The sequence below is a fragment of the Sapajus apella genome, unplaced genomic scaffold, assembly GCF_009761245.1.
Source record: "Sapajus apella isolate SASKATOON/1434 unplaced genomic scaffold, GSC_monkey_1.0 scaffold49, whole genome shotgun sequence".
Taxonomy (NCBI): domain Eukaryota; kingdom Metazoa; phylum Chordata; class Mammalia; order Primates; family Cebidae; genus Sapajus; species Sapajus apella.
Genome location: NW_022436989.1, coordinates 7,177,327 through 7,203,862, shown reverse-complemented (window position 1 = coordinate 7,203,862; position 26,536 = coordinate 7,177,327). Strand labels below are relative to the sequence as shown.

Sequence of the window (26,536 nt, the reverse complement as noted above, 5' to 3'; positions counted from 1 at the left end):
TGGTGTTTTGCTTTACTGTCATTTCAAACGTCTCACATGACGATAAACATGCCATGGGCATTTTGTAAGTGGTTATTGAATAATGGATTGGAGAGAGAGTTTCAATCGTGAACAGCTGCAATCAGTTTTAAACAGTTATCTAAGAGTTACAGGAAAAAATAGAGCTATGCTCTATGCAGACTTACCAGAGAAGACACTAGGTATCTTGGAAAGAAAGCTTTTGACCGTACGAATAGGAATTCCATTTTTTTCATCTTGCATACGTGCTATGACGTCTTCCATCTAAACAACAATAACATAATTAAAACCTTTATGAATTTGAACTTTTTTGAAAAAAAATCAGCTCTCGTAACAATTTTGTATTCATTTTGCCCAACTAAGAATAATGCCATATATCTTGCCTTTCTAGTTTTTGCCACATTAATAGTTTAAGTTCTGTTAAAAAGAGATGGAGGAAACAGCAAGAAAAATGGCCATTTTAGAGTCCGTTAAGCTACCAATAGGAATTGTGTGCTTTGAATATTGCCTCTCTCCTTACTTCATGTACTTTGGTTATAAAGGTTAAGCTGAAAGAGTATTTATTTCTCAAGTCTTTAGAAACCATTGTCATAGCGGATTCATGCTTCATTAATGTTATCTCTACTGAAGTCAGTGCAAAAGAAAGTAGAGCCTTAAAAGCATCTGCTTGAATTGCTTCTTCAAGCAAGAGATTTTCCATGAATTTGTTTTACAATAAAGCTCCAAAACCTGCCTAGAAATCCAGGACTGATTGCCAGCTACTATTACATCTCTTGTCCAGGTACTTACTGAGGTGTGTTATGAAACACACACACATACACACTCTCATGTACATACACACATGCATGTGCACATATTTGCCACACATGCACACATATATGCACACCAGTACACATACACATACATGTACGCACACATATGCACACACACATTTATATACACAATAAAATGAATGTAATACCACAGGCTTCTGCCCATTTACTAGATTCCACTTTATCTTTGTATCCATCTTGTTAGTACAGGTATTGATTGACTTATGACCTATGCAACTTACGACCATTCGACTTTACAACCACAATCGCCAGCCACGACTGCTCCACGTCTGGCAGCACAAACGTTGCCTAGCTGGGCGTACGACAGTGCGGACCAGCTTCCGGCAGCACTACCATCTCCGTGTGCACCATTTCAACTGTACATATAACCTACTCAACTTACGACCAAATGTTACGACCGGTCTGCCTGTCCCGATCGTGGTCATAAATCGAGCACTAGCTGTACACTCTTTTACTTTTACAAACTGCTCACAGTTCTAAAGGCCTGTGCTTCATAAAGTTAATGTGGAATTTAGTTTTGAAGAACATTCATTCATTCAAATCATAGCCACAGACTTTCCTCATGTGCTTCTAAACCTGTGAGATGCGTAGACACACAAACACACACAAGTTGTAGTATGGGACTTAAAATCCATTCATCCATTTATTCATTTCACAACCACTTATCATTAACTCTAAACTAGATATACTACTGGGCACTGTGGATATAAAAATGCATACAATACAGTTCCTACTCTCAAACACTTCAGTCCATAGTGACAACCAAGGTGAAACTGGAGTAAAGTACGTAGTTTAGCTAATAGTGCTGTACCAATGTTAATTTCTTGTTCTGATAATTATGCTATGGTTATGTAAGATATTAACATTAAGGGAAGCTGAGTAAAGGGTATATGGGAATTCTGCTATCTTTATATCTTTTCTGTACATCTAAAATTATTTCAAAGTAAAAACTTAAAAAAAATCAGTCTAAACTTTGTATTAATGAATTACCAAATTTCCATCAACTCAGCTTTAGAATGGTTTTCAGCTAACAAATCTAATGTGCTTGGTATCAACAGATGTATTACTATGACAAATAACTAGGGGTGTGGAAAGAATGGGTTTTAAGGAAACACAGGTTTGTATTTGACTTTTAACTCTCCTAATTATTATCTATGTTCTTTAAGTTAAATAACCTCTCTAAGACTCCGTTTTCTGATCCATAAAATGGTGTTAATAATACTTATAATAATTCCTTTATAGTGTTCTTCATGGGACTGCACTGGGCCTAGGGTGAGGTAAAGTATTTTAAGGGCAAATGACACAACATACATAAAGCCTAGTACATATATAGAACAATAAATATTAGATTAAATGTCCATGAACATTCATGATATCTGGGGATGCTTATTCTCCATCTTCATGTTTCATTTCATGAGGAAGGAGCACCATAACCCTAATTCGCCTGCCTGTCTGTCCCCTAATTTACTCCACAGGAGCTGAGCTGACTTATCAGACAGAAGAGCTGGGAATGAGAAACTGGCCGGCAGGGCCCATTCTTCTCTTGGCTAGAAGCCCACATAAAACTCAGCTGATGTAGAGATGCCCGCCATGGTAGGTGAGTAAGTCTACTAAGGATTGTGTTTGAGGATTAACGTTGACTTATGCACATTCTTCCATAACACCTTTATCAGCAATCAGAGTGATGTTGTGACCCCTACGTGCCTGTCTTTATGGCTGTGGTTCTCAGTTGGCTCAGAATTCAAGTATAAAAAGATGCAGCTGGGTGCTATGGCTCACGCCTGTAATCCCAGAAATTTGTGAGGCCAAGGCAGGCAGATCATCTGAGGTTGAGAATTCCAGACCAGTCTTGCCAACATGATGAAGCTCCGTCTCTAATAAAAATACAAAAATTAGCCAGGTGTGGTGGTGTGCACCCGAAATCCCAGCTACTTGGGAGGTTGAGTCAGGAGAATCACCTGAACCCCAGAGGCAGAGGTTGCAGTGAGCTGAGATTGCACCACTGCACTCCAGCCTGGGAGACAGAGTGAGACTTCGTCTTAAAAAAAGATGCTTTTATCAGGCCTCAAAAAGACACCAACAGTAACCAAATATCAAATAGCCTACTTCTCATGTAATAAAAGATCTCTCACGACTTTTTATGTTGTTACTATTTGCTCATGATTGACCTGCCACAATGTTCAGAAATGCAGAATAAGCTGCTTTGTCCTGCCCCATATCAGCCTCTAAACCCTTGTATTATCTCCTTAATGGTTTAAAGCAGGCTGGATTAGAGGGACACGGAAACCTCTCTGACTCCCATTTTTGTCTCAGCACCTAGAGATGTGGCAACAGCCCCCTCTGGTTGGGCTGAATTACGGTGCACACTACGAGTGGCAGCATTTTCTTTGTACAGTCTCATCCCCTCTCAGTTCATTGGATCCCAAAGGAGTGAGAATAGGAGGCTGGAAAGTAAAAGTGATTTCTGTGGCTGTATTTCAAAATCTTCCATTTTTCTGAGTCATAATTTCCACAATAGAAAAAAATTTTAACTTAAGTAAAAATAGGATTGGTGTTCTAGACTGAAAATGTGAAAATGTACATGCATTCAGCTGTTATCTTTTTTCAGACATGATTCATCCATGAACTTTGCCATAGCCTAGAATGAGACAAACACAAACAACAAAACACAGGAAAAAACAAAGACACATACAGAAAACCAAAACCTGCTTTCTAAAAATTAAAATCTATGAGGAAAGAATAATAAAATTCTAGCCCTCAAATGACTGAAGGGACCCCAGGGAAACCCTGGAAGCTAAGCTCATGGCCATGATGGAATGCGGGTTGGGCACACCTCGCTGTAGCCCTCCCTCACTAACCACCATTAGGCTTTCTTCTCCAAGGGCTAAGCAGAAACTGACCCTTTTGAAAGATTCCACATTGAAAATGTCCATTAATGACTTATCTTCCCAGTACAGACAAAGCTAAAATGAGATTATGCATTCCTTCACTCCTCCTTAAGATGTCTGCTCCCTCCATTCCCTTGTTTTTCAAATGTTCACGTTATCTTATGTAAAATGTAAACTTCCAGGGCCCTAATTAAAGTCTCACAAGTATGTAACCATTCCTCTCACTGTTGCCTCCTGCCTTTTAAGGAAATGTATAACTACTAAACCTTCCGAGAACCTCTTTGGGAAAAGCAGCCACACAGGCATCCGTAACTTGTCCTCAAGCTGGCTCAGCAAGCCTCAATGATTGAGATTTATGACTCAATCACTCGTTTTGGTTATCACAGTCACCAAGGTCACATAAAAAAACACATCCATCTTATCCACTGACGTTTCCTTAAGCATTCACTCACAGTCTACTAATTTTTACATTAAGCATGACTTTAGCATGCTTGGTGGTCTGTTTTCTCATTAGCAAGAGCAATTGGATGAGAAAAAAATGCTTAAAGGAGGCAAAAAAAAATAGAGCAAGTTAGTTAGACAGTAAGAAGTATGAGAGATAGTAAAAAACAACTCCAATAAATATGAAAACATTTGAGACACTTTAAGGCCAAAAGACTCAGGTACCTCAGGTATCTCTCACATGTGTGTGTGTGTATCTCTGTGTATGTGTGTATATATATGTATATACAGGCATGTATATATACATACACACAAGTATATATGTGTATATATATATGTATGCATATACATATATATGTACGCATATGCATATATATGTACATGTGTATATATTCATGCACACACCTATATATATGCATGTATAGATGTGTGTGTGTGTATACACACACACATATTACACACATGAATATATTCATTAAAATGCCACTGAGTTGTGTGTTTTTGCTTCATAAGCCTGTTTCCCAGGGTGAGGAAACTGAACATGGGAGAAGAGAACACTGGACTGTGGACATGGACAGGAGAGCTGGCATGCCTTGGGTCACCAAGGATTTTTCTGAGGGCTATTTTCTTTACTTTTAAAATAAAAAGTCTGAAGTGGGTGATCTGTAAGATTTCTTCTAGCTACAAAATTATTTAAGCCTGGAAATAATCATCAGCATTTAGAAGTAGGTACGTTTCCACATTGAGTCAAAGAGCCAATTCCCTGGTAGAGACAAATAGATGAAGCTACTAAATTAAACAAGGCCGGGCCGGGCATGCTGGCTCCGATTACACCAGTAACCTCAGCACTTTGGGAGGGCGATGCAAGAGGATGAGTTGAGCTCAGGGGTGTGAGACCCCCTTGGGCAACACGGCAAAACTCCATCTCTACAAAAAAATACAAAAATTAACTGGGCGTGGAGGCAGGCACCTGCGATCGCGCTACTCAGGAGGCTGAGGTGAGAGGATCTCTTGAGCCTGGAAGGTCAGGGCTGCAATGAGCTGTGATCCTGCCCCTGCATTCCAGCCTGGGTTACAGAGTGAGACTCTGTCTCAAAATAAATAAAATGAAATAATAAATCAAACAAGACTGTATATAAATGAATTTGTTTCCCAAGTTTCAATACAAACTATAGTTATTGAAAGCATGCATGTAGGCCAGTTAGACCAGAGTTTGAATCCTGACTGTGCTTCTTACAAGCCGTCCAAACAGGTGAGTTAATTTAATACTCAAAGATTCAGTTAACTCATCTGTAAAATGGAGATAATAATAAGTTGTATACATCTTATCGAGGGTGAGAATTAGTGAGACAATGCTAATTAAATGTTTGCTGCACTATAATGCCACCATCATCATCAACAACATAATTTTCTTCGCTCATCACTGTACTAGGAAGGTACAGGGGCAAAGATGCTGTACTTAAGTGCAAATATTTAGTAAATGCTATAAATTGTCAACCAATAAGCAGTGAGAGATGCCTATACATAAGCTCTGTCTTTGCTTTCTTGCAGAAAACTGAGTTCATGTTGGCCCCTGAAAAACAGGGGCTTTGATTGGAAGAAATGTCAGGGAAAATATTTGTGCATATAAGCAAAGGCTATGTAAGCTATGAAAAAAATCATACTTAAAGAGGAAATAAAATTGCATTCATGTTTAACAAAATGAGAATCTCCTTGTTCTAATCTTGATAAATTTGCCTCTTGAAGTTATTTGGAAGATTAAAAAATGAATTAAATTGATTGCTCTTTGCAAGACTTACATTTTTAATGCAAACCGATTCATAATGTGTGACAAAAGTAAAAGTTAACTGTATTTTGCAAAGTAGTTTTGATAGTATCTGTTGCTGAATTCATTCAAAACTTTCTTATGCTTGTATTACAGACCCCTCTATATTTCATTAACTACTAAAACTATCTGTTTTTCCTTAGATGTAAACCTCTGGAGGAAAGAAATTCTTACCTTACTCACTTTTGCATTCCTACTGTATAAAGTACCTGGTCCATAATGGAGGCTCACTTTAAAAAGAGGAGAGGGGATTGGTGCATTTTGGTTTAAGGCATATCTTTGCTTTTTCTGAGAGCCTCAAACAAAAGTGGAAGTTAATTTAAGATTTAATCTTGAGATGTTTGTTAAATTTTTTTTCTTTGTAGCTAACTTTTGTGAAAAAATACATTATTAGCATCAGAAATAGTGACACAGAATAGCTAAACGTAGTGCAGTTTAAAACACTCTTATCCCTCTTATTCTTTCTGCTTTAATGCAGGGATTCTTCAGCTTACTTGTTAGAGGAATTTCTTCCTTTAACGCAAGAGAGTAAATCAGTGGCTGTTTATGAGGCTGTCTTCTTGTTTGCAGATGTGACACTCAAGTTCATTGCCATGTGTAAGCCCTCAAGATGAAAGGCACTATTGAACTTCAACACCCTGCTCTTTTCCCAGGAATTCATAATTATCATTTCCTTTGGAAAAGTTTAGATGTCACTTCAAGCTTATAATGTACTTCAAACACGGTTGAGGTTAAACAGTCCCCGCCCGCACACTTGGAGGAATGAAAGAAGGAGCATATTATGCAGGTACATCTTCTTTGAAGAGAGTTAGTAATCATTCAAGAAGGGCCGCCAGACAGGGCTCCCACATATTGATGAAAACAAAATCACTGCCTTGAAGTCTTTCCAGTTCTCTAATGCCCTAAACAATCATGGGAGTTTAATTAAATTAACTTGTAGCTATATTTGCCAGCACTTTACCACAATATCATTATTATTGATTTCATTAAGCCAATAGCTTTACAGAGGCACCTTGACTGTAGGCAAAACGTGTATGAAGTAAAGCTAAAACGTTTTGTACTCTATAGTTCTGAAAAAGAAATGAATCAATCAAAATTTCAAAAGAAGTTTTCCAACTTTGCATTATAACCACCATTAAGGACAGGCATTTGGAGATGTAAATGGGAGACTAAACGGGCAGCTTGAATGGGTTTTTTCTATGTGTACGCACTTTCAGATTACAATGTGTACTGTCATTTTAAGTGCTAGCTATGAAAATAGGAGAAATGATCACTAAAGTGCTTTTTGGATTTCTTGAGGAATTAGGTGGTGGCAGGTTTTCATAATTTAAATCCGTCTATAATTACTTTTACTTCAGGAAGGCTTTCTAATGAAGAAAATCATTTGCACTTCTGAATTCATGAGTAAAAGCAGAGAGAGTAGAGTCAGTCTCTAATGAAAGTTAAATAAGAATAATGAGATTAAAATTTGGAACACAAACTGTTTTCTGCTGCAATAATTCATTAAAGTTGCTTCTAATTGATACAATTTTCCCCCATGTTACAGTTGATTGCAGTCAGTATCTTAACTCAGAATTAATTACTCTTTTCATATTAAAGAAGCGGCCATTTTTTCATGAATAACTAAAAATAGAAACTAGTAAAATCTTATTGCATGTAAATCTGTCCTAGTTCATCTTAAATACAGATTTATTTATTTAAAAAACAGTAACTCAGTCAGGCACAGTGGCTCAAACCTGTAATCCCAGCACTTTGGGAGGCAGAGGCCGACGGATCACCTGAGGTCAGAAGTTCGAGACCAGCATAGCCAAATTGGTGAAATTCTGTCTCTACTAAAAATACAAAAAAAATTAGTCACGTGTAGTGATGGGTGCCTGTAATCCCACCTACTCAGGAGGCTGAGGCAGGAGAATCCCTTGATCCCGAGAGGCGGAGGTTGCAGTGAGCTGAGATTGCGCCACTGCACTCCAGCCTGGGTGACAGAGGCGAGACCCCATCTCAAACAAAACAAAACAAAAAACACACACAAATTTGAAAGCTTAGATTAGAAATTTGAAAGCTTAGAAGTTTAGAAATTTTATCCTTTTGTGATTTTGCAGAAATAAAGTACACGTATTTTTTTCTAATTTATAGATTTTTTTTCAAATAAAACATTTCTTTCATTCATCTCAAGAAATATAACTTCTATTAAAAATAAACAGATAAATAAACAGTTATGCTCATTGTATTTGTTGGGGTTACTTGGGTTGCAAGTGACAGAGTCAAATTGTCATGAACAAAGAAATGTGTTGTAAGTACTGGATGTCTGCTGTAACTCGAAGACAGGAACATGAGTGGGTCTCACAGGCAGCCCGCCTTCGGGACATGCTCACTGCCTCCTCCACTCTGCTCCTGTGGTGATTTCACTTTTTCTTCTCGGCCCAGAGTCTTAGTTCTTCAATGCACAGAACAGCAAAAATGGCTGCCCTTACAGCATGAGCATTATAGTTTGTAAAATCAAATAACTCAAACTTAAAGCTGCTGCAACTTTAAATCATTTGAGCTTTGAGAAAAATGTGGCTATATGGCCTGAGTAACAGAGCATGCAGCTGCAACTTCTTCTCCAATTACAGATTACAGACCATCTCTCTTCTGCTGTAGATGATTATTAGGAAAGGCTGAAAGGTGCCAGAAATAAGAGTCCATTACCCCTCCCTATAAAATGTTGAATCAGTCTTCCTTGGAATGTAGTAAACTACAACCAATCAAATTCCTGTAACATGATGTAAGAATTGGTCTTGTATGAAAAATGCTGCAACTCTGTTACATTTCACTGTCTCTACCTGTATAAGTGAAACCTTACCTTCCACACTTGGGAGCACTGACCCCATTCTTTTGGAGTCTTTGTTACCCGGGTGGTGACAGCCTCAAACTTTGTGCTCAAATAAAATCTAGACGTAATCATATTTTCTGAATCTCATTATTTAATGTTGACAAGTTTATATAAACCCAATGAGAAATTCCTTCTCCAATTTCCATACCTGAATTTTGGGGCAAATCTTTGATATATAACACTGGAGGTGGAGGTGGAAGGGGTGCTGGGCAGAGAAATCAAAGATGTTTGTTAACATCTTATTCAATATGCAAACCCACTGAACAATACATGGTTATATAGCAGAAAAAAGGTGTAAGAAAAGCAGTCTCAAAAAATAAGAGTGGGGGAATTGCTGAATAATGAGAAAGAGCCAAAAGGGCCTCACAGAGGTTCATGCCTGTAACCCCAGCACTTTGGGAGGCCAAGGTGGGCAGATTCCTTGAGGTCAGGAGTTCGAGATCAGCCTGGCCAATATGGTAAAATCTCATCTCTATTAAAAATACAAAAACTAGCCAGGTGTGTTGGTGTGGCTCTGTAGTCCCAGCTACTCAGGAGGCTGAGGCTGGAGAATCACTTGAACCCAGGAGGCGAAGGTGTCAGTGAGCCAAGATCCCGCCACTGCACCCCAGCCTGGGTGACAGGGCGAAACTACGTTGCAAAAAAAACGAGCCAAAGAAAGACAAAAATTGATGCAGAAAAGGATGTTGGACAGACAAGCCAAACAACCGAATAAGTCTTCACAGATATGAAAGACAGAAAAAGGAAGTAGCATGACCAAATAATTCACCTGGTTAATTACATATAAGTCCCTTGTTAATTACATTGTACTCTTTGGCCATGGTAGGTCTTTGCCCCTGAGGTAGAAAACGCCAAGGGTACTAAATGTTTGTGACAGAGTAACTTAGGTTTCCAGATTTCTTTTTTGTTCCTAGGAGGTATGAATTCTTTAACTCTCAAAAGGAGCCTCATGGCTAATTTTCATTGCAGTCAAAGTTCAAATAGGAGAGTTGTCAATGTCCCCTGAATTATTTGTGAAAGGCTTCATGGGAAAGGTAAGATTAAGCTGATCCTAGAGGGTAGGCAGGATAGAGAGCTATAAAGGAAAGGAGGAGGCAGAGCATATGAATGCTTTAATCAATTACTTCATCTTTGACGTCACGATGGGAATGAGTAAGACTCTTGCATAGAATAATGAATTCTGTCAGAATCCTTCTCCTTTTGCCTCTCCAACTTGACAATTTTAACCTCTCTGGAAGGTGTCTCTGTAGCCGTTCTCAAACACATTTCCACCTTTGCTATCATCTTAGTTCACATACTACTTGCTTGAAATTCTCTCTTACATGAGCTCCTTACCTCCCGATCCCATTTGAGCTCACATCAGTTTGCTCAAGTAGTAAATCCGAGAATTAACTTGGTAACAAGTGTAAATATTTCATCTACTGTTTAAAACTTTCATTGTCCTGACCACCCCATGAATTTTCTGTAAGCTAAATCATCACTCAAATTTCTTCACCGTAGGACGCCAAACTGTCATTCTGGCCTCATGATTTGCGCTCCCTAACTACACCTCATGCTTCCAACATGCTCAGCAATTGCTTCTGCCTGCCTCATCTTCTCACATACTCTTCCTAGTGCCCGTTGCACCCTTCCCTTTTCCACCTGTGCCTGTGTAAATTCAGTTATACTTCAAGGATCACTCCAAATTTTAATTTCCTATTGACATATGTCTTTATCCCTTCCCTTACATCTCTCATTCCAATTGAATACGATCATAGTCCTTAAGCTCCTTGAGATCTTTATTTTTAAATTTTTTAACTCACCTTACTTTACACGACTTATATATGTTATTTATTAACATAAATATTCCCTTTAGATTATGAAGACTTTGGTAATTTCCAATGGCACAATCACTTTCTCTCTCTCTCTCTCTCAAAAACCGTTTGGGTCCACGGTATTTATTCCAGCGGTAAGCTCACTGTGGCTCTGGGACCCTATTCCCCATTCTTATGGGTTAGAGAGGTCAAGAACCTACAAGCTTTGGGAGCTAGGTACACGCCCTTCCCCCTTACAATAGTTCTGTACAGAGCACATGCTCCTACAATTGTCTGCCCCACTTGGTATTTGTAAGGGAAGCTGGTCGAGGCCAGGTAGGTGGTTCATGCTGTAATTGCAGTGCTTTGGAAAGCTGAGGCAGAAGGATTGCTTGAGGCCAGGAGTTTGAGACCAGCCTGGACAACATACCAAGACCCTCCCTCTCTACAAGAAAAAAAAAAGAAAACCAAAGTGTAAAACAACTTGATCTACTGATGGCCACTGGGCATCACAGACCCGTTTCCAGATACCTGTGTTACAGACATTCTCCCTCCAACACCTTCACACAACTCCAGGACTAATGGTGGAAAGAACAATCATATGCATGCTTATTTCCATCCTACTCCTACACTGCAAACCGGACAATAAGACTGATATGCACGATGGTCTAAAAGCATCTCTGTTATTCCCATAAACGGACTGAGAACAATAAACATAACCGCTGGTGAAAACAAGGCTCTCTCATCATGTGTTTGACGATGCAGAGCCTAGAACACTGCAGAGTATCATGCAAGTGACTCTTCTCTCAGTTCTTTCAAGGTTGGTACAGGACTAGTAGCATTCCAAATGCATAGGGGAGGGAGAGAGAGAGAGAGAGAGAGAGAGAGAGGACAGCTCCCACACTGTTGTGGGAGGGGAACCCAGAAGAGCAGGAAATCCGTTTCTGCAGTTGCTGAATCTGATCTTTTTCTCTGTGTGACACTCTTGGTTTACTTATTTTGTACAATGTTTTTTAAATTTCCAGTTCCTAGAATTCCTTTGAGATCAATGAGTAAACTGCAGAAGGGCAAAAGGAAAAGATTTCTACTTTAATTGTACCTTTGCTAGTGTTGCTGATTCAAGGCACTACAATGTGAAGATAGAATCTATTTTTCAGAAGTATTTGAACAGCAATATTGATCTTTCTAACCCACTCAACGGTTAAAGCAGGGAAAATTCAATGTGACTTTTCTGATTTGCCCTTTTGTATGGGGATTTGGAAAAAGCACCTTCTTGCTGGTCCCTCTATGAAAGAAGGTTCTGCACAGGACCTAGTTTCAACTATTCATTCATTCCACTCTGCTCTCAAGAGAAAAATTAGAATGAATGGTGGACTAAATCATACAAAATCTCAAGGCACAGTAGGTCCAGGGCTTGGCATACAAACATATAACTTCTAGTCCAATAACTGGCTCTTTTATATCCACCACAATTTTGTTTTCCTCAGGGGTGCCAAGAAAATCAGAATGTCTAGTTGCTTCCTTCCTGACAACAATTCTCAATGATCCTATGAGGAAATGAATAAAAAATTTAAAAGGTGCCTTACTTATGACTAGGTACCTGTGACTATTAACTTAGGGCTAGAACACAAACATCAGAAGGTCATGGCAGTGATGTTGAATTATTTAAAACTATTTCTCCATTTTGTAAGTGTTAAAGTCTCACAGAGACACCTAGATAGTTTGAACTGCCCTCCACTGAAAACCGACAATTTCTATGTGTTTCCACCAGCCAAGAGGACCCCATAGAGCTTTACTTTCTATAGCTGAAATAATAAAAAACAATAGCTTTGTTTTTTATTGTTTTAAAGAAAAAATAAAAATACTGACTATATTTTAGAACTGCACCTGCTCGCTTAACGTTTTGATACTTGCATGGATAAACAACTTTGAGAACCTCTAGTGGAAAGAGTGTAGCCTTTGTTCCTTAGCAAAACCATGTGCAAATCTCAGGTCTGTCATCTGATAAATGATGTTAGGAAAATAATTTAGCCTTTCTGGGCTGGATCTTTGTACTCCTTCCCAATAACATGGGAATGCTACTTCCTTAATAAAACACGTACTGCATAGCATCTGTTCCCCTTCCTCCTTCCCGTGCAAACTCTGAGATGACACTATTTCTGAGAGTGTAACATTCGAAAATGTGGTGTCTTCTTTTCTCTGTCGCCATTATGGCTTTATTCCCTTCTTATGACACACTGTGTATTATATTATCGTCATATGTGTATATGTCTTATTTCTTCTATTCTCTTTTACTGAAAGTTTCTTCAGGGTAAATATTAGTTTAATCACATCTGTATTCTGAACAATACCTTTTGCGAGACTGAATATACAGAGACAATAGTTAGACCACATATGAGCACATAACTCCAACCCACAGCCCCTCCAACCAGCCTGGGAAGCCAAACCACAAGCTGAGCAGCAGTAAGTCAGACCAAAATTGTCAAGACTCAGGCAATGACAACCAGCTGCCGCAATTTTTGCCTCTGCTTATAACTCTAGACAAACCAGAGAAAGCTAGACACTCCCCAATCTAGTCACGTAAGATATCCACTTTCAGCTTCCCCATGCAACAACCTCCAATCAGATCTTGCTCTCTGTCTCTCTCTGTCTGTCTGTCTCTCTCTATCTCTGTCATTTTATTATAAAGCTTTCCCATTCCTCTGCCTGCCTTTGAGTCTTTGCTAGACACAAGTGGTGGTGGATGATTCTCTTGCTACAGCAAGAGCTGAAAACATATCCTTTCTTTTTTTTCATTTTGGTGACCTTCATTTATTTCTGCACTTTAAAAAATAATTCCTGTACATATCACTACATTCCCAAGAAGAATTTAGGGTAAATCCTTGTCCAAAATCATCTGTTATAGAAGCAAAGTCCCCTTCCAGTTCTAATACTCTATGACTAATAGATGTTGAGGTCAAATAAAATGCTGATTTGGTAACCTGTTGAACAACTTTTTAGAAATAGACTATGCCTGTGTATAAGAATTGTCAAAATAAGTAATTCAAAATCTAAACTGTTGAAACTTTACCTTATTTTGAGCCCTAAAAGAATATGATTATGGGGCCTGAGTCATGTGATGGGGCAGCTGCAACCTTTGTTTTTGCGATTATAGATTGACGTTCTTCTTACCTATCTCACACAGGGACTATATGACTATCACATTGTCTAAGATAGAATGCTAAATATACCTTTAAATTGGAAAGAAAATGGAAACAAGCTTTACAGAAAAGAAAACAAACTATAACCAAGCCTTACATTGCTGTAACCCATAAACCAGCCTTATATAGAAATCGCTGTAATCCTGTTAAATTTGTTTTCTGCCTACATAAGCAAGACCTCAACTTTTTACTTCTGAGCACTGACCCCATTTCTCTGGAGTCTCTTTTCCGATGGCCACTCCCACCTTTTCACTGGAATAAGCTCTTTAAAACTAGACCTGATCCTTGCAGCTATTTCAGGTTGACAGAATGGTTTACGCTGAACCTCTGAATTAAGTTGTTGGTTTAAATTTTTATACCTTACAAGTTCTGAAAGACCAAATTAAACTCCCACCACACCATACCCAGCAATATTATACTGCTCAGTTAAGAGCCATGATTTCTTTCAGGAGACATTTATCCTTCTACTAAATATCAGTTCATTTTTTCAAAAATCCACTTGCCTACCTTTGTGGGCACTGAACACTCAGACTTCTCAACAGGGGAAGAAATGACTGTCCCCCTCACTGTATGTGTATTGATATGTAACATAACATGGGGCAACTAGCTTGAGCCTGGCTTCTCTTGCTCTTGTTGCAGTCCTGGTCCCTTGTTTGGGATCTGTTTCTCTTTGAGAGTGTAAAGATTCTTTACCCCACTTCTTAAAAGGCCATCCTTGTGTCTTTCTAGTTCGTGTAAGGGGTGAATTGCCATGGACGAAAATGACTATGACCTATGTAGAAAATCTGTGAACTGAGTAAGTAGCCATATGAATCAAAATCTTATGTGACCTATCGCTATGGTTTGGATTTGCATCCCCACCCAAATCTCACATCGAACTGGAGGAGGGGCCTGGTCGGGGGTGACTGATCATGGGAACAGATTTCCCCCTTGCTGTACTTATGATAGTGAGTGAATTGGCACAAGAGTGTGTGACACTTCCCACAACCCTCTTGCTCTCTCTTGCCACCATGTGAAGAAGGTCTTGCTTCCTCTTTGCTTTCTGCCATGACTGTAAGTTTCCCGAGGCCTCCCAGCCATACTTCCTGTGAAGCCTGTGAAACTGTGAGTCAATTAAATTTCTTTTCTTCATGAGATACCCAGTCTGAGGTAGTTCTTTTTAGCAGTATGAGAATGGACTAATACACCTATACTTAGACTACTCTACAACCTGCATTATAAATGTAATTTTAGAAAATTTATTGTGGGAAATCTTAAATAGATATGAAAATAAACAGAATACATTGACCTGCAGATACTCACCACCCACCTGTAAAAATTTTCAGTTTATTATGCCAATTTATGTTTTAAAAGGAATACCAAGTCTATGAAAAGCATTGCTAAGGAAAACGCACCATAAACTGCATTTCCCATGTATTACATGGTTGGTCTCTCCCGGCAGACTCTGGCTGCTGGCTTCCCGACCTCTCGTAATGCTGTAGATACCTGTGGCACCAGACCTGGCTTTCCTTAATGCCTTTCTCGCTTCTTTATTTCCTATGAGGCTCCAAACTTATGAAAAAAAGAGGGTAAGAGACAACAGTTCACATACTAATAAAGTAAATTTGACCTCTACTTTTATATATATTCTTTTTTAATTTTTATTTTTTAATTGACAAATAATAATTGTACCTAGTCATGGGGTACACAGTGATGTTTCAATACATGTAATGTATCATGATCAGGATAATTAGCATATCCATCATCTAAAACATTCATCAGTTTTTTTGCATTGGAAATGTTCAGTATCCTCTTCCTAGTTATTTGAAATTATATAACATGTTACTGTTAACTATAGTCATCTGACAGTGGTATAGAACACTATAACTTATTTTTCCTTATATACATCATTTTACTCCTAACAACCATGTAATATAGATAATACAACTATTATTAATTCCTTTTTAGAGATAACAGAGCTAGGGTTCTGCGAATTAAACCTATCGATTGAAGGCTACACAGTGGGTAAGAAGGGGACTCTCTATGAGGTAGTATATGGAGGCATACTTGCAAAGCATTACAATGGAATATTATACCTCAAAAAAACACTGCAAAAATGAATGTCAGCTTACTTTTAAAATAAAATATAAACGTCCTTGAACACAGTCTCCTTTCAGGGGAAATTTGAGGAAAAGACATATCATACTGACTATGTTCCATCTGATTGAACACAATGATACAATTCTTTACATTTCAACCAGGACACTGAAATGCTCTTACTTCAATTTCTGATTGTTCATGTACATTCTCTGGGAAGTGCTACCTGGAATTACGGGATTTTTTTAAACTATGCAGAACCTACATCATTCAATCCATATGGCAGTTATTGAAATAAACTTTTAATGATTCTGAATACCTCACTCAAGCAGCTAGTATTTATTGTGAATCTACTATGTAGAAATGTTGAATGCCTATTGTGGATTGTGAGATGGTGACAGGAAAGGTCAGAAATGACTTCCCCGGAGAGGGATCTTTGATTCGTGCTTTGAACACTGAGTGCAAATCAGATACACTGAGTGGAGGGACTTAAGCAGAACTGCAGCAGTGAGAAAGCTCCTGGTAATCTGGCGGAAGCAGATTGTCTGCAGAGTGCTATCTGCAGGATAAAGCGGAAGAACATAATGTACAGGCTTGAGTGAAAATAAAACATGGATAACAAAGAAGAAACAACCCTAGAAAAAGTAAAGCTGCGATATAATTCATATCAGATTAATCTAAGATCAGTGTGGAGAAGCCAAGAGAGACGTAAATCAGAGGAAATCAAACAACGGCACTGGGGACAATAGCCAGTGATGCACAGAATCAAGATAAACATGAAGTCAGAATCCAGGCACAGGCTGGGCTAACACAATCCTTTCCTGCAAAAGCTGTAAAACTTTTTATAGCAATCTACACTAAAATAAACATGTTGCATCATGACCCAGCACATACAGGTGCACTCCTACATACACAGATTTAATTGAAACAAACGTTATACAAAACAATAGGTATTCTTTCTATGGTAGTGAAATCTACTATTTTTATTCTATTACATTAAACAAAAATTAAAGTATGAGTTACAACCTTCTTAAATGTTTTCACAACCCAAAATTGGAACATGATTCAACCAGCAGTTTGTAAGACCCTATTCTATTGGGTACATTCCATGAGGAAATAAACATACGCAAGAAATTTCCATCCTTAAAATCCACCCAATTAAACAATTAAACCAACCAACTCCCAGGCCTCCTCTGGCAACCATCTTACCTCATTCTATTTAAAGCCAGATCTCCTGTCTTCCACAATGAGCTGTCTAACCTCATAGTTCTAAAATTTTTCATCTCAGGATGCCTTTACACTTAAAAAAAATTATTGAGAACTCCAAAGAGGTTTTTTAAAAAAAAAAAAAAAAAAAGAAATCAAATAGGCTGTACTTATTAATATTTGCCAGTTTTGACTAAAAAGAAAACTAACATTTGACCCAGCAATCCTACTACTGGGTTTTTACCCAAGAAAATCATTTTATAATATAAAAAAGACACTTGCACTCATAGGTTCATCACAGCACTACTTACAATAGCAAAGTCATGGAACTAACTTAAGTGTCCATCAACAGTTGACTGAATAAAGAAAATGTGGTATATAAAAACCATGGAATACTACACAGTCATAAAAAAGAACGAAATTATGTCCTTTGCAGCAACATGGAGGAGAGGGGCCATTATCCTAAGTGAATTAGCTTAGAAACAGAAAACCAAATACCTTTTGTTCTCACTTACAAGTGAGAGCTCAACAATGGGTACACATAGACATAAAGATGAAATTATAATAGACACTGAGGACTCCAAAAGGGAGGGAAGGAGGCTGAGGGTTGAAAAATTACCAATCAAATACAATGTTCACTCTTTGAGCCATGGCTACACTAGACGCCTATTCTCATCAGTACACAATACACCCATTTAACAAACATGCATGTGCCTCCCCCCAGCGTAAAATAAAATTAAATTAAAATTAATTAAAAATTAAAAGTTTATCAGCCTTGAAATAAATTAAAATAATCAGTAAAAATATATATTAATTATTTCATTAAAGTTACAAAAATAAGTACATTACATGGTAACATGAATATTTATCACAAATAACTATATTTCTCAAAACATTTGGTAAAAGGAATGACATTATTTTACAGTTTTGCAAGTCTCTTCAATGTTTGGCTTGGAAGACAGCTGGATTTTCACATCTATTTCTGCATTCATTCAATTCCAATATGTTGTTTTGGTTGAGGAAAATCCAGCCTTGCACAGAAATTGCTTTGAAAAGGAAGGGATTTTTAGTAGCCTTATCAGACAATTAATCATACTCTTCTCTGCTACTAGACCAAAACTCCACAAGTAGTAGTCAATGATTAGCTGAGACGTAGAATCTGAAACTTTTAACAATGAACTTTTCATACCCCTACTGTATTAAAATTTTTTCACCTATTTTGGACTTTGAATGGATCTTTTTACCCAGGAATGGCATAGAAAATACTGATTCACCGAGTTATGCAGATCTCTTAAATGCTGACACAATTCATCATACAATATCCAAAATGACATTTGTTAGTATCACCACTGATACACTGAGAAAAGTCTTTTGCTATTGGGAAGCTCCCAGGCTCATCGTGACAATTACAAGCTTTCCAAAATTATAACTTTCACTCAAAAGTTTGTTATTGGCAACTAATACTGTCAGTTGTTTTCCTTGAAATGACAGGCTTATCTTTTTTTTTTCCATTAAAAAAAAGTATGCCAAATATTCATGTCTAAAATAGCAGAGCTTGTCTTTCAATTATTCTTTCAAGTAACAATGACTAGCTCAGTTTGCAGCTCAAATAATAGCACACCACACTTTCTATGCAGCTTGATCTCTTCAAAGCCATCTTCCACACTGTGGTCTGAGTAGTGTGTTGGAAGCAAATCTCATTTTTCTCTCTTATTGCAAATACTTTGGTTTTCTCTTTTGTCTTTAGGATAAAGTGCAAAGTACTTGGCATACTATGAGGCCCTCCACATCCTGGATGCAATCCCCATCCTTCCCACAATGGAGTTTTTAATCTATGTGAGCCATCCTCATGCCTCCAAGGCATGGCCTGCCTACCTGGTGAAAACGGGCTTATCTTAAAAGACTCGGCTCAAGTTCAGTGGCTTTGAGGAGCCTTTTCTCACACACCTTGCTCTCAGGCTGGAGTGCAGTGGCACGAACACAGTTCACTGCAGCCTGGAACTCCAGGGTTCAAGCAATCTTCCCACCTCAGCCTTGCGATTAGCTGGGACTACAGACGTATGCCAACGTGACCAGCTAATGTTTATTTTTTGGAGAGATGGAATCTTGCTATGTTGCCCACGGTGGTCTCAAACCCCTGGGCTCAAGTCATCCACCTGCCTCAGCTTCCTGAAGTCCTGGGATGACAGGCGTGAGCCACTGCACCTGGTCTAAACTGTGAAATTCTTATGTGTGAAAGTTTTGTACTGTACAGAGATCTTTTTACTAGTACACATATGTGTCCAAAATGGTCTCAGGCCTAGAAAAGCCAAGGCCTGTAGATAGAGAGGAAAACAGGGAAACCGGCTGACAAGGATAGGGTCACTCCTGATAGCACAGCAGCAAGCTCTGGAGTTGGCGTCCAGAGTTTAGGAAATGGAGGATAGAGCGCTCAGAGTGGAGGTGCGCACGTGAGACACATTTTAAATCGGTGAAGTGAGCCTGCTTCAAGCTACAATTTGGACTTGGGAGAAAGACTCAAGGCAAAGACTCCATACCTATATTTAGCTCCCAGAAGGCGGCTTCGCTCCAGGTCTAATAGGTTAACTCTCCATGAATACCTCTCGGGATTATGATCTCACTGCAGGTAGCATTCTTTACTCCATGACTCCCCTTGCCTGGGCTCCTGACTCTAAAGATTGCTTCACAGATTTCAACGGTAAATAGATGACACCAGGAAAAGGAATTCAGAGGCCAAATTGTTTGTAAAACATTGGGTGAAAAAAAGTATTAGACAGACGTCAAAACCCTTTCAGGGGTTTTACTTTTCCAACTTGCACCAAGTATCTCTAAAAGGGAACCGTGGTTTGCAGTGCTTCCAAAACAGCACAGCTACAGAACCTTGTTTTGAAGGAGAATTTCAAGGGCTAAGGCTTAGTGGAATACACCTGAGAGAGACCTTGCGGTATGCATGGGGCTAGGTTGAGTGATGAAGGTACAACCAAAAGAAAAGGAACACAAACAAAGTCTTTAAAGAGCAACAATAATAAAATCATCACTTGGACGACTGTTTGAATATGTCCTTTATAATTGATGCGGACTTACATAAAAGGGGACAAGCTAAGGCTCGACTTTCCAGTATAATATGTCTGGGAGTAGGGGGGAATGATAGAGGGGGTTGTTTGGAAGCTTATAGAATATACTACTCTAAATTTCTTAAAATTTCTTATCATGATAAACTTGCAACTTTGAGGTTTAGAGAATTCATATACATACACATATATACATACACATGCTGGTCTATCCACCTGTGTTGCAATTGTTAATTCCTTTTCTTTTCCTTTTTTAATTTTTTTTTTTTGAATCAGGGTTTCACTTTGTTATCCAGGCTAGAGTGCAGTGGCAAGAGCAGCCTCAACCACTCCGCTCAAGCAGATGATTCTCACACCTCAGCCTCCCTAGTAGCTGGGACCACAGGTGTGTGCCACCACACCTGGCTAACTTTAAATTTTTTTAGAGATGGAGTCTTTGCCACTCAAGCTGGTTTTGAACTCCTGGGCTTACGCAATTCTCCTGTCTTGGCCTCCAAAAATGCTGGGATTACAGGCATGAGTCACTGTGCCTGGCCTTAATTCTTTTTCTGAAGGTAATTTTTAAGTTCTGTTCTAAGATTGCTTTATTATTCTTATACATGACTTTTTTAAATGCAAATGCAGCTGCCACCTTCAGTGAATATGTTCAGTAGGTTCACACAAAAGTAATTCAACCCTTGGCACTTCATTCATCTTGCTGGCAAGCTGAAGGAGTAGACAGTGAAAAATTAAATGAATATGTGATCTGTAGTTAGAATTTATACCTTCTATTCAGCATTCTCACTGCTCTCCGCCATCCGGATGCCTAGTGTATACTACAGATGTTCCTTGATTTAACCACAGAGTTATGTCCTGAGAAACTCTTCATAAGCTGAAAATATTGTAAGTAAAAATGCAATTAATACACCTAACCAGCCAGACGCAGTGGCTCATGCCTGTAATCACAGCACTTTCGGAGGCCAAAGCTGGTGGATTACCTGAGGTCAGGAGTTTGAGACCAGCCTGATTAACATGGTAAAACCCCATCTCTACTAAATACCAAAAATTAGCTGGGTGTGGTGGTGCATACCTGTAATCCCAGCCACTTGGGAGGCTGAGGCAGGAGAATTACTTGAGCCTGGGAGGCGGGGATTGCAGTGAGCTGAGATCATGCCATTGCACTCCAGCCTGGGCAACAAGAGCAAAACTCCATCTCAAAAAAAAAAAAAAAATACACCTAACCTAGCAAACATCATAACTTAGCTTAGTCTTAACTGTGCTCAGAGCACTTACATTAGCCTAAAGTTTGACCAAATGATCTAGACAAAGCCTTTTTAATAATAAAGTGTTGAATGTCCCATGTAATTTATTGAATACTATGCAGAAAGTGAAAACACGGTGATTGCATGGGTAGTCAAAACATGGTTTCTATGAATGTGTATCTCTTTCACACCATGGTAATTGAAAAATTCTAAGTCAAACCACATTAAGTTGGAGACCATCTGTAAACATTAGATGCTGGATAAGTGATTTTCAGACAGATGAATAGATGGGGAAAAGTTCCTGCTTTTGTGCAATCACAGAGACCTCTGGAATTCAACACAGCTACCCTCACAAGTGCACATGAACCCTAGAGGACATAAACAGGGGTGGTGCCAATCAGGGCTTTTTAGTGACTTGCCCCAGAGCCTGGCCTGCAGGAACCCCCAGGTCCTTAGCCTCAGCAACACCCTTGGCTCTGAGGCCTTTAGTCTAAATGGATCAACAGCTCCCTCTTCTTCATCATTCATTCATTATTTAATCAGCCTACAATTCTATCTACCTCACCAAGGCCTCCCCAAACCAGCTGCTCCTTTCTGCCCATTTCAGGCAGTTACGGGTGGGTGACTGAGACAATGCCACTATTCCCACCATTCTAATGATGACACACATCCTGGCAAGTGGATTCTCCCTAATAAACAATCAATCAAAGGCTCAGGGGTAAGAAAAAAGAACATGGCTTTAGGTTTTAGCATCAAATAAGCCCAGTCTTGGTAGCATGGGACCGGGCATCCCCCACCATGATGTCCACCCCTACCCACCCCCTGGAGAAGCAGGAGAATGCATTCCCCTTGGGGGAAGCTTGACCTCAAGAGGAAAAAAGGTGGATCAAACATACTCAAGATATTTTTCTGAAAGTTACTGATGAAATGAATCACTCCAAATTTCCCATGTCAAGAGTTAATAAACGGTGGGGATAAACCAGGGATGTGCTTAGAGTATCCCTCTTATGAAGAACCATGGTGGGCGTGGCAGCTCAAGTCTCTAATTCCAGCTCTTCGGGAGGCCGAGGCAGGAGGGCTACTTGAGACCAGAGTTTAAGGCCAGCCTGGACAACATTAGTGAGACTCCATCTCTAGCAAAATGAAAATTAAAAAATTAGTCAGACATAGTGGTGCATACCTATAGTCCCAGAAATTTGGGAGGCTGAGGTGGGAGGATCACTTGGGCCCAGGAGGTTGAGGCTGCAGTGAACTACACTGCATCACTGAACTCCAGCCTGGGTGACAGAGTGAGACCTAGTCTCTTTGAAAAATAAAAATAAAAAAGAAAGAAAAAAAGAACCAGAAAATGCATTTTTGTTTTCCTCTATCTACCTTTATAAAAGCATTAGTCAACAGATGGAAGAGTGGTTTTGAGGCTGGGATAGAGGGTTAGGGGTGACATTCAAAGGAAAACCAAGTAATAGAGGGCAGTTCTATTAAAACTGCGGAGGCACTAGATGGAAGTCAGCAGTAATGCTTGAGGACCAATCTGGGCTTCCTGCAGAGTGATGTCTGCTGGGGCCTGATCATGGCAGGAGATGCCCAGTGCATGGGGTCCATTTGGTCACCAGCAGAAACAGGAAGGGCCCCTGGGAGCTGAGCCAATTGTGTGGGCATGTGAGACATACCTCGGAACCTTCCAGGAAAGCTGGAGAAGTAGGGACAGGACACTGCGGGGGCTGCAGGTAGGCAGAGGCAAAGTCCAGGAACCTGGATTGTTACTCATTGATTGATTGTCTGGACTAATAAACTGCTGAGGCCTGAAGAAACTTAGTTATACAAAGAAGTGTGAGTCCTCCCTCAGAGACAAAAGCATTTGCTCCCTCCCAAGACATCAGGTGGAAAATGCTACTTGGGATGGCAAATTGTTTTGTGTGGTCATGCCTTTTTACTTCCTGAGCTATAATCTAGATACCAGCTGGGGACTCCGTGTCCTCATGGTGAATGCAGGATTGCTTTGACCTTCCATTGGACAGTGTAAAGAAGTCTTAAGCCTCCTGGAGATTTGTGGTCATTCTTTTCATGGTTCAGCTCTATCCACACAGGTGGGCATTTTCTGTGCTTGCACCACACAGAGTCCAAACTCAGTTCTTCCACCAGTCTCCATAACAATGCTACTCACTCTAAGTGTTTTATGCGGTTTCCCAGAATTCATGTAATACTTAAGGGGATAACAATGAGAGGCCTAGATCTCACTGCACAGTATTCCAATTTCTCTAGGTCTTTGCCCCCTTTTCCTCCAGCCATCCAGATACCCGACATGCACAAAGACACACACACACACACACTCACACACACTGAACTCATCCTTCCTTCGATCCACAGAAAGCTAAGCATTCCTCCTCTGCTCTCCCACAGATCAGCATTCCCTCCCACTCAGCTTTCAGCTTCCATCCTAAATAGGCTTTGGAAGGCATTTTCCCAACAAAGGCACTTCTCTAGTTAGAAAAAATCATCATGACAGTTGCTAAAAAAATTAAAACGCTCTTTCTTCCTAAACTAATTTAGACATATAGTAGGTGCTTAGAAAATACTAAGTGTGTGAATATTTATTGCTCTACGTAAGGTTCTCTTCAGGGTGACCCGGCACAGAAGCAGCCTGGGGCTGAGATACTCCCCATCTAATTTATAAAGGATAAGGGAAGGCATACATTAAATCCTTTTTCTACCTAGATCGTATTTCCTCTTAGGAACTGAAAGTGCTTTCAGACATTATTTCCATAATCCTTGCAGCTCCTCCCTATGAGAGGAAAAAATGCCCTTATCTCTAGTGCACAGATGGAGCCCAGAAAGATGTAAGTTATGTGACTCCCAAGGTTGCCCACAGGGAGCACAGAGCAGAAGCCAAGCTGGGGCCTGGAGTCCTGGTGACCCCATTCTAGGGTTAGAAGATGCCTTACAAAGAGTTTTTGAATGTGGCTGCTTTTGGTCTCTGATACGTGAATAATCGAGGTTGCCCGTTTTACATTTATTGAGCTACAGTAGTGGGAGCACGGGAGTTCAGGCAACAGGCTCTACAGCAAGCCTGCTGGGGTAAAACACACAGCTCTGCTACCCTCTGGTTTCTGATCTTGGGAAAGTTACTCAGCATTTTGTTGCCTCAGCCTCAGCATCTGAAAAATGAATGTGCTAAATAGCAACTGTATCCTTCTCACAGAGTTATTACGAGGATTAAATGAGTTTACCCCTCCTACCTCCAGCCCCCCAAATGCTCACTAGAGAGCTTAGGAAAGTGTCTGGTATAGAGAAATGCTACATAAATGTTAGAGATAATTATTTCTCCTTTTCAAATTGTGCATTCTTTAGCAACCTTAAGTTGATTTCTCTTTTTTTTTCTTTTGGTCTAGGTAACAGCATTGCCTAACTATAGAAACCAACCTTGTAGAGTCCTAAGCATTTACTGAAATCTAATATATTAGCATACTATTGTTCACTTCTTTCTTTCCCCCTTCCCTTCCCTTCTCATGCCTTCCTTCTCCCCCTTCCCTCTCCTTCCCCCCTCCTCTCCCATCTCCCTCTTCCCCTCCCCTCCCTTCCCTTCCCCTCACCTTCCTTCCCTTCCCTTCCTTCCAGAAATACTTCCCAAGTGCCTACTATGTGAAAGATACAGTAGTAAAGGTAATTTAGAAGACACATTTGGCCTTATGGTCTAAGGAGAATATGCACATAAACCTTTCTATTTCAAGTCAATGTTAAGATAATATCATAGAGAGAATCCAAAAGAATGAACATTTAATTCTGCTTGATACTATCAGGCAAGTCTTACCTGAGGAGGTAACATTATAACTGAGTCTTGAAGTATAAATAGGTGTATTAAATAGGATTTATTCTGCCAAATAAAGATTCCTTGAAATGCTTGGGCAATTGTTTTGTAATACATACTTTCTAAGCTCACATACAACAATTATAAAAGTAACCATATATTAGTTATAAAGCATGTCTCAACACATTGTAAAGATTGAAGTCAGATAGAAAGCACAATTCTATTAAGCTAAAAATAAACTACTAAATCAGCCAATAATCCCCACTCAACAGCCATTTAAAAATAACTTTCCACTTTATCAATTGAAATTAATAGAAGTAAAAGTTTAAATAGTGTTAACTACAAATATTAGTACATAGATATATTTGAGGTAAAAACACAGTTATGGAGATTGTTCTCTACAAATGATTTAGCATATTTCAAAAATATATGATGATAAATTTCAACCAAAAATAATAACACTGAGCTTTTAAAAGTATAGTTGAAGAACAAAAAAGGTCTAGTTGAATAGATTTGAAGAGGAAATATAGAGCAGTATGTTATCTAAAAAGTTCAGAACATGGCCAGGTGCGGCGGCTCCTGCCTGTAATCTCATAACTCTGGAAGGCCAAGGTGGGCAAATCATTTGACTTCAGGAGTTTGAGACCAGCTTGGCAACATGGTAAAACCTTGTCTCTACTAAAAATACAAAAATTTGCCAGGCATGGTGGCGGCGTGTGCCTGTAGTCCTAGCTACTGAGGAGGCTGAGGCTCGGGAATCGCTTGAGCCTGGGGCGGAGGTTGAGCAAGCCGAGATCATGCCACTGCACTCCAGGCTGGGTGACAGAGCCAGACTCCATCTCCAAATAAATAAATAAATTTTAAAAGTTCAGAAAATATTTTATAATGTCAAAAATATAAATTACACAATATATGTACATATGTAAGTATATATAATTTACATCTCTATAAAATATTCTAAAATTATTTTATAAAGCAACTTCTCAAAATTGAGTATTTAAATGCTATTTGAACGTGCAGAATAATAAGCAAAAAAAGAAAAAAAACTCTTCAGATAAATAAGTAGGAAATTTCATGTAAAAGGGTGATAACTCTAAAGATATTTTAGCCATTTCCATACCCCATAATAATATGCACCCTTGGGGCCAGAAAGAAAGCAAATTAAATACCAGTTGGACAACTAAATTGATTGTTATATTGATATTCCTTCTCAAAAATGTTAACAGAAGGACAGCCACTATTCACACACAACTGACGTGGAGGAGAG

The 26,536-nt window shown here is 39.2% G+C and overlaps 1 protein-coding gene across 8 annotated transcripts in view; it reads right to left on the bottom strand.

Annotated features, from left to right (window-relative positions):
• The window catches only part of RGS7 (regulator of G protein signaling 7), a 533,759-nt gene that overhangs the window by 295,723 nt on the left and 211,500 nt on the right, over positions 1 to 26,536 (bottom strand). For all 8 annotated transcript variants that reach the window (XM_032242236.1, XM_032242238.1, XM_032242241.1 and 5 more), the window contains exon 3: positions 186 to 282. In XM_032242236.1, the coding sequence (XP_032098127.1) occupies positions 186 to 282 (97 nt within the window). The remainder of the gene's footprint in view (positions 1 to 185; positions 283 to 26,536) is intronic.